Here is a 10051-nt window from a genome sequence, read left to right on the forward strand (position 1 = left end):
TCTGTCTATCTATCTATCTATCTATCTATCTATCTATCTATCTATCTATCTATCTATCTATCTATCTACCTATCTTTTTCTGTTCTATCTGTTTTCCTTTGATTTATTATATAATTAAAAAAAACCTTGCTACGTGCACTGCGTTAAGCTAACTGAGACTTGTCATAGCACTTACATATCATTGCTCTTTTGTTAGTTTTGATTGCTTCCATTGTCCTCATTTGTAAGTCGCTTTGGATTAAAAGCGTCTGCTAAATGACTAAATGCATATGATGTATATTAATGTATGTATTAATAATGTATATTAATACATTTAATTTCAGTGTAAAGTGTTGGTCCTGAAGTAATTTCAATAAAAGCAAAAAATATGTAGATATGAATAGTTTCTCTTGTGTGATATTGGGCTGATGTATTGAATGTTTCTTCATCATCACGAGCAGGTGTAGAGCAGCTCAGCTGGAGATTTTAGCGCACAGATGAAAGCGGTCTTATTCTGGCGTGTTTTATGACAGCGGGCTTCATTACTGCGGTTCTCCCTCAGGAGGCGAAGCTGCGGGAGCTGCTGGATGTGGGGAATCTGGTGGGCCGGATAGAGAACCGGATGCTGACGGTGGTGACGGGGCCAGACATGGTCAACATCCAGTACCTGAACTTCATGGCCTTCCAAGAAGATGTCGCCAAGGTGCGTGTGATTAGATCAGCAGATAATCACGATACCATAGAAGAACCTTTCTTGTCTAAATGGTTCCATAAAGAGCCTTCAACATCTGAAGAACCTTTCTGTTTCACAAAAGGTTCTTTGTGGCGAAAGAAGGCTCTTCAGATTATAAAAAGTAAGAAAGAGATGGTTCTTTAAAGTTCTTTGTGGAACCAAAAATGGTTCTTCTATGGCATCGCTGTTATGCACCTCTATTTTTAAGAGTTTATTTGTGGCAGTGAGATATTTGTGCAACGTAAATCCCAGTCAGGATGCTTGACCTGGATCGTTTTAATGAAATGTCTGTGTTTGTGCGCTGTCGCTGATGAAGGAGTGGGCAGATGAGCTCTTCAGTCTGGCGTCTAACCTGCTCGCTCAGAACATGGGCCGAGAGTCCTGTCTGGAGAAAGCGTGAGTACCTGATGCTCACATTTACCTGCTTCCATCAGGAGGCCGCTCACACCTCAGTCACGTGAGGAAACTGTACTGGATTTAAAAGAATATACAGTAACACTTAAAGCCTTTGTGTGTAATGCATTATAAATGTATTCATAATGCATGCTGCAATGCATTATATGATTTCATAAATAATTGTGACCAAAAATGCATTAGAATGTTTGTTTGTTGTGTGTTTTAATGCATTACACTTTCTAAAAGTCTAACAATGAAAAAAAAGTGTTATAATGTATAATGGTTACAGTTATTCATGAGATCATACAATGCATTATAAGGTGCATTACAAAGCAAAATGAATGCATTAAAAATACTTTTGTAATGTATTATATAAAGTCTTTAAGTAAAGTGTTACAGAATAGGTTTAAATAAATAAATAAATTAGTACTTAAATTTGTAAACACATTTATTATTATTATTATTATCATTGTTGTCTGTTTTTATCTAACTATATTATATTTATTATATATAATATATTCTTATATTTTTATCAATTTAAATATATATATATATATATATATATATATTTAATATATTATAATCTATATATCTATCTATCTATCTATCTATCTATCTATCTATCTAATATCTATCTATCTATCCGCATACTAGCAACAGTAACCACCCAGAACAGCTGAAAAAAAACATTCACTTTGTGAATATTACAATGGTTCATATCTTAAAATTAGGTATTTTAGGGTTAGTCCTGGAAAAAATGATGGAAACTACATTTTCCACAAAAATACCACAGCTACAATTTTGTTTATTGTTTTTTATATTAGTGGAAGCTAATACCAGTTTAACACAGTATATTGAAGTAACACTATCTATCTATCTATCTATCAATAAACATAATCAGTAAGTCATGTAAACACACTTTCCTGAGAATGACTGATGTACTTTATCCGTGGTATTGTTTTCTCTCCAGCTTCACGAGACTCAAGCTGCAGACGAATCAGGAGGGTCGAATCCCAGTGAAAAAGTAAGCCAGCATCCGTCTGCAGCTCTGTGTCACATGATAAATGAGAACGTGATCAGACTTTCCTCCTCTGACGTTTCTCTGTCTCTCTGCAGCATCTTCCGCATGTTCTCGACTGACCGGAAGCGCGTGGAGACGGCGCTGGAGAGCTGCAATCTTCCGTCCGGCCGGGTGAGCATATGTTCGGCTAATCGCTCCAGAATCCCGCTGGCAGACAGGAAGACTGCATGTTTCCACAGGAAGTCAATTTGTGGGTTTTACCAAATATGTGTGCTCTCAGATCAAGGAACACCACCTGACAGGATCAAGGGGAATTTACTTGCCTTATCATTTTACGGCAAATCTAGAAACTGAACATAGGACATGGGGAGATTTTCAAAATCAAGAATGTTAAAAGGCCTCGGGAGGGAGAAAGTGTGTAACTAATTAGTTATTTTTTTATATTTGTATTAAAAATTGTTTACAAATAATAGATTGTATTTACAGTGGGTACGGAAAGTATTCAGACCCCCTTCAATTTTTCACTCTTTGTTATATTGCAGCCATTTTCTACCGTACCCACTGTATATGTGTTATTTTTGTCTATTTTATTTCAATTATGTGTTTTTTATTTATTTTAGTTAGTTAGTTATTTTGTTATTTATTTATATATATATTAATTATATTAAATATGTAATTATATATTTATTTATACATTGTTTTTATCTATTTATCTGTTTTTATTTATTTATTTGATCTATTTAACAGTTTTTTATTTATTTATTTATTTTAAATATATTATTTATTTATTATCTGTAATTATATTATACATCTTATTTATTTATACATTGTTTTATTTATTTATCTGTTTTTTATTTTTATCTATTTATTTATTTTTCTATGTTGTCAGTTTATTTATATATATTGTGTTTATTTATCTTATTATCTGTTTATTGTTTTGTTTTATTTTATTTTATTTATGTTTTCCTCTTTTATCATTATTGATTTGTTTATACATTGTTTTTACCTATTTAACTGTTTTTTATCTTCTTTTTACTTATTTATTTGTTTATTTGTATCATTTTTGTATTTATTTATACACTTATTTATTTATATATTATTTGACCTATTTCTTTGTTTTTCCCCCCTGCTTTTTAATTCCTAGCATCAAGGGAATCTGTTGGTTTGCTTTATCATTTTACGGCAAATTTAAAGGTTGAACGTTGAACATGGGGAGATTTTCAAAATCCATAATGCTAAAAGGCCTCAGGAGAGTCGGGAGGGGAAAAGTGTGGAACTAATGAGAAATTCTCACTGTGTTATTCTGGCTAGCCTCCACCTCTGACTCACTCACATTCACATCCTTTCATCTGTTTTTTCTTCTTTGTTTGCTGCTTTTATATTTTGTGCGGTGAAGCATTAATCAGCCACGGGCGAGAGCTGCATGTTTTGAATGTTCACTGCAGAGATGAGCGTCTGACAGCATGTGGACGACATGAGTAATGTTCGCTCGCTGATGTTATTGAGTTTGTCGTAACAAACCAATCGATTCGTTGTCAGGTGAACTAGATGCTTCTTAGGATGAAATGACCTAATTAATTTTGAATTCAGCTTAAATATTTTAGTTTCTATTCATATGAGACCACGTGTTATTAAAGGCAGGTTTATCCTCTCTGTTTTTGGTGATTAATTGCTGGTGTCAGACTGAAGACTGCTTGTTAAAGGCTGTATTTATTTCATGATTTGATGGTCTGATCTTGTTCGTCTCTGCAGAACGACTCCATCCCTTTGGAGGATTTGACGCCTGATGTTTACAAATCGTTCATCAACAACCTCTGCCCACGATCTGAGATCAACCAAATATTTGCTGATCTGTAAGTCTTTATGAAGCTGTTTTCAGCTGATGCTGTAGCTAATGATGCCTTCAATAAAAAAAAAAAAGTCTAATCAAATAAAAATTGTTTGTTTGTCTGTTTTTTTATGATTTCATGTATTTTTCTAATTTTTATATTATTTTTTATTTGTTATACTTTTACTTGTTTATTTGTATTTACAAATTTAATTATTTATGCATTGCTGTATATATTTATCTGTTTTTTTTTTCTGTTTCCATCCATTTATTTATTTGTCCATTTTTTCCATTTTGTTTATATTTTATTTATTTGTTTGTTTGTTTTTTGTATTATTTATACATTGTTTTTATCTGTTTTTTTATCTATTTATTTGTCTACTTTTTCTATTTATTTGATCCTTTTATCTGATTTTTCCTGTTTTTATGTATTTATTTACTCATCAAATTTTTCTATGTATTTTTTTTCTGAATGCTTTTATGTTCATTTTAATGTTTTGTTATTTATTCATCCATTGTTTTATCTATTTATCTGTTTTTCTTGATTTATCTTTTATTTATTTTTACTTTTATTTATCTGTTTTTATATATTTATACATTTATTTATACATTATATATTTATCTATATTTTTCCTGTTTTTATGCATTCATTCATTTTTCTCTATTTTTCTCATTACAGTGTAACTATGTATGTATGTATGTATGTATGTGTGTATTACTAAATAATGTTGCCTTCAAATCATGTTGGAATGATATTATGAGACGAGTGCATTACAGTGTTGTAATTAGTTGGGGGCGTAACAATTAAAAAATCCTGATGAAAGATAATTGGTATTGATCATAACCAAGATGTTCCTTTAGAAAAAATCCACCTTGCTGAAAGTCATTGTGTAATTTGCATGCTGGGATGATGCAGTTGCTCATCTGTGTGTTATGATTATCACTGTAAACCATATGCTCTGTTATGGATCGCCTGTCTCTCTCCAGCGGCGCGAAGAACAGAAACTATCTGACGGTGGATCAGATGACAGAATTCATCAACAGCAAGCAGCGAGACCCGCGTCTGAACGAGATCCTGTACCCACCGCTCAAACCTGAGCAAACCCAGCTGCTCATAGAGAAGTTCGAGCCCAACGCAGCGGGGATTCAGAACGGTCTGTCATTATTCATAATTCATCCACTCTCACTCCCATTTTCTTCTGTGGAGCACAATACAAACTCTTTTCCATACGTTTATAATAATTTTATAGATAGGCTGAATGTTTTGGGGGGGGGGAGTAAATCGAATGTGTTTTTATTTATTTGTTTGTATATTCATTTATTTGTTTGTGTTTATTAATTAATTCATTATTTAATTCAGAGATCCGAGTTTGCTGTGTTTGTATGTGGGGCTGCAAAATTTTGCCCCCAAAAACCTTATTAGGATTATGTATCAGTATGACTTATGAATTACAGGACTACTACAACTAATAAAATGATCCATTTACTACTACTACTAATAATAATAAAATAGGTAGCAAAATGGAATATATTACTGATTGTTATAATACTTTCACAATAAAACAAAAAAGTATTTAATATATAGTACTATTAATAATCATCATCATTATCATTTTTAATCATAAGAAGGGCTGCAAAATATGGCCCAAAATATATTAGGATTATATATCAGTATGTTTATGAAATAATAGCACTACTACTAATTATATGAATAAAAATAGGAATAAAGAAAATTATTAATATATTACATGAGTAAATAAATAACAACAATAAAAATTATAATAATAACTATTTATATTATAACTGTAAAATTAAATTTCTAACATTTGTCTTAATTTCTTAATTTCTAAGTTTTAACCCGTCAAGCTTTTATTTTGACAGAAAACCACTTGACACCCTTAAAGCTTCTCCATTTCTAATCGAGCTCCGTCTGTTCCCGCCATCGTGCTAATATGAAATCTAATCCCTCATTAGTTTTTCAACCCAACTTGTTGATTGACAGCCGCATTAAAACACTGATGGATTCCTGCGTTTCCATGTTCAAACGGCAGACACCTCGGGATTCAACCAGCAACGATCCCGTTATACATCCCATCTGATTTAAAGGCCTGTTGCCATGGATACATTCATATAAGATGCCGTTTGAAAATATTACACTTTACAGAAACATCAGTCACATTTGAGAATTTTCCTCATGAAAGTTTAATAATTAGGCCTGAAACATTGTTGCAACAGCTAAATATAAACATGCATATTTTTGTCAGATATTCGTAGTCATTTCGTCTTTCTCAGGAGGTTTGCTGTCTGTCAGCGAATCAGCACACCGGGTCATGCATATTAATTAGATTGTGACTTTTGCCCTAAATGATATGCTGAAAATATGATGTTGGAGCAAATAATGGAAAAACATAATACTAATAGTTAATATACTTACGTTATTTAATATACAAACAAATATACTAATTCATTCTACACTGAAAAGTATAGATATAAATAGTTTAATCAGATTAAAAAGTGGTTAACATTTTTGTATTTTTATCACTAATTAAAGGGGTCATATGATGTTGCTAAAAAGAACATTATTTTGTGTATTTGGTGTAATGAAATGTGTTTATGCGTTTTAAGGTTCAAAAAACCTTAAAATTTTTACAAAGCTCATCGTTCTGAAAAGCGAGGTGTGCTGTGATTGGCCAGCTATCCAGTGCGTTATGATTGGCCAATACCTCATACTGAATATCACCATACTGTGATGCCCTGTCCGGCCGGAGCGACGAGACAAAAACATGAAAACCCATTATAAACGAGGCATTCGTTGCATCCAGTGGGGACATAATTACGGATTATAATGACTTATACTGTCTTTTTACACGTTGCGTTGCATCGCGCCGCATAAACATAAAACCATGTCTGCATTTGTGATCGGAGAAATGACAAACAACAAGCACTACTCTACACTGCTCAAAACTCACATTTGAATCGTCAGTGGCAAATTCTTTAAATATAAAAAACGTACTTAGGCTTGAGATTGGCGCGGCTGGCGGATTCGACGAAGGAGCGGCCGGCGGGCTTGTGGCAACCACATGTGACGACCCCGGGCTGGACGTCGGCTCCGGCGATCCACAGCACGAAGTTGATGTATTTCCTCAGCGACCAGCACGGATCAGCTCTAGGCATGACGACGCAGATATCGTCCTCTTTTGGAAGACCAAACAAAGTAGTTTCGCTTTCACAACGAAACACACAGTGCCTTCACGACATGGCAGTGGCGGCAACAACAATACTACAGCGAGAATAAAAGTTACGTCTTCTTTCTTTGCGTGAACATTTGGGCAGCGTTTATGCAAATCTTTCCACATCGTGGCGTAGACGTGGGGGGCGTGTTAGAATGAGCCGTTTTAGGTAGGCGTGGTTGACTCTTAACTTTTATAAAGAATATCTCTTTGGATTTGAGACTTTAGTCTTTGCAACTTCACAGATCTTCTTTATGCACCAAGAGCTTGTAACACTCCAAAGAGAAAGGAAAACTTGAAATCGCATCATATGACCCCTTTAAATAAGTATTAGCATTTATTTTAGTACAGCCATGTCCATATATATTTTAGCTGCTGACCAAAACATATTAAAGTTATAGTTATATGGCTGAGTAAATCTCCTGATCTCAACCCGATTGAGCAGCATTTCACTCGCTGAAGACAAAACTAAAGGCAGGAAGAGCCACAAACAACAACTGAAGTCAGCTGCAGTAAAGGCCTGGCAAAGCATCACAAAGTTCTCACATGAGTCCAGACTTAAGGCAGTCATTGCCTGCAAAGGATTCTCAACAAAATATTAAAAATAAATATTACATTTGAGCCTCAGAAAATGAGGGGACTGTGTATAAAAATGGTTGTAATTCCTTATATTATATTTTTGTTCAACCCCTTGAAGTAAAGCTTCAAGTCTTGATTGTTTCATATTAATTCTGTTCTGGTGGCATACAGAGCAAAAATTATGAACATTTTGTCAGTGTCCAAATATATATGGACCTAACTGTAAGTATATGTTTCAGTTAGGACATCTTATAAGGCAGCTGCCTGCGTAAGAGGCGGACAGCAAGGAAGTGCACTTGTTTTTGGAAAACAGCCTTTGAGGTTTCTTATTTTGCAGAAAGAAAACCAAACCTCCATAACATTCTGCACCGTTTCATTACCATAGGAACAATAACTCACGAGATGCAGTCCGACGCTGCAGTGGAGCTGGTTTATTTATATCTTTCGGAGCACAAGGCTCCACGGGTAAACTGGAGATCAGGTCACAGGATGATAATGTGTGACGGCTGATTGATTAGGCACATTGAGTCCAGAAGGGCCAGAGATGGATGAGGAGGATCATCGGGTTCTTTAGCTGCCGGTTCAACATGACACCTCGCTGTCATGCAGATTACAACTCTGTTTTCTCAGTGCCATCTCAGAGACAGGCAGAGGACAGTCCACCGCCCACACTAGACACGCCAGACACACGAGATGCTCATATTTGCATGATATTGATCGTAGATTTGGAGGAACAATCGGGTTGTAAAGCAGGAATGGTCTGCGTTTGCAGGATTACATTGTGTCCGTGCAACATTCATTGTCTGATAGTCAATAAAAGCTGGAGACGAGGTGCTTATTTTTGTATTTGCCTGTTAAAAAAGCATGTTTCTTTAAACCTGTAAAGCCTGACGTAAGAAATAATCACTTTTTTTTTATGGAACAGTTTATTGAACCTTTAGACACAATATAAAAACAAATCTTAAGCAATGAGGTTTCATATGTGTTTTTTGTTGAGTATCGATCCATCAGGCTTTTATGGCTCATATAGTCTGATATAGTGAGGAAAATACAGATCAGTTTTATTCAGAGACTTAAACTGAGCAGAAATATGTAATTTGCTGCAGATGCTGATAATGCTATGATGAAATTCTGATGCTTGTAATGTAAATCAATGAGATCTTTGTAACGGTAGAGCAGATATTTGCATAAAATTATATAAATATCAGTCATCACTCTGTAATAATATGTCTTCGTAAGATGAGATGAGATGATCCAAACATATAATGCAATGCAATCCAATGATAATTGAGAGATGAAGAAATAAACGCTCCTCAAAAGCCTGATGATCATATTTGAACATGATTCAATTAATATTATTTTAAATAAATAAAGATGATGTTGATGATGATTCACTCAATTGAAGTCAGTGTTATTCTTGCTAAAACTTAAATCATAAAAATGTCATTAATTGAAAAGATATGTTCAATAAAATTAACAAAATGAACTAAACCTAAAACGTAATAAAAACAATATAGAAAATAAATAAAGTGAATAAAACTTTAACTAAAATTAAAATGAAAACAAACTATAACACATTAAATCTAACTCGAAATATTAAATAAACTAAAACTTAATAAAAAACAACATATAGTAGACATATAATAAAATAATAATAAAAATGACAAAACGCAACAAAATTACTAAAACTTTCAAATGAAAATAAAAATATAAAAATCAAATCAAATTCAAAATATTGACAAAAACTAATACTATATCAAAGGTACTAAAATAGCAGTTAACAGTCCAGTAAATGTTCAACTTGAAATATCACTAACAATATCAGTTATTCTTACCTCTTACTAAAAATCAGTAAAGATTTGACAGCAAAAAGACCGGTGAAGCAGCAGCTGAAGGTGGACGTTTGTGCAATTAGACTAAAATACTTTTTACTTGATAATAAAGTCAAAAATATCAATCAGACTTGAACAGCTGCAAGTTTTGATCATGTTGATCATTTATATTATTAAAAAATAGCAAATCAAATATGATACCATAGGGCTAAAACTGTTTATATGTGGACAAGACCACAGGAACCAGTTGAGTCCTCTGCACAATCTGACTTTGCTGCAGACTGGAATTGAACTGCTGGTTTTGTCTGGCCTGAGGAGAACTGGCCCCCCGACTGAGCCTGGTTTCTCCCGAGGTTTTTTTCTCCATTCTGTCACAGATGGAGTTTCGGTTCCTTGCCGCTGTCGCCTCTGGCTTGCTTAGTTGGGGACACTTAATTTCCAGCGATATCATTG

The 10051-nt window shown here is 33.8% G+C and overlaps 1 protein-coding gene across 2 annotated transcripts in view; it reads left to right on the forward strand.

Moving 5' to 3' along the window:
• Window positions 1-10051, forward strand: part of LOC107663155 (1-phosphatidylinositol 4,5-bisphosphate phosphodiesterase beta-1-like) — an 89484-nt gene that overhangs the window by 46702 nt on the left and 32731 nt on the right. For both annotated transcript variants that reach the window (XM_016453316.1, XM_016453318.1), the window contains exons 4-9: window positions 542-682; window positions 1029-1108; window positions 2079-2132; window positions 2225-2300; window positions 3882-3982; window positions 4945-5111. In XM_016453316.1, coding sequence (XP_016308802.1) covers window positions 542-682; window positions 1029-1108; window positions 2079-2132; window positions 2225-2300; window positions 3882-3982; window positions 4945-5111 — 619 coding nt within the window. The remainder of the gene's footprint in view (window positions 1-541; window positions 683-1028; window positions 1109-2078; window positions 2133-2224; window positions 2301-3881; window positions 3983-4944; window positions 5112-10051) is intronic.

This window comes from Sinocyclocheilus anshuiensis, unplaced genomic scaffold, assembly GCF_001515605.1.
Source record: "Sinocyclocheilus anshuiensis isolate Anshui unplaced genomic scaffold, SAMN03320099.WGS_v1.1 scaffold767, whole genome shotgun sequence".
In the NCBI taxonomy this organism is placed as follows: Eukaryota; Metazoa; Chordata; class Actinopteri; order Cypriniformes; family Cyprinidae; genus Sinocyclocheilus; species Sinocyclocheilus anshuiensis.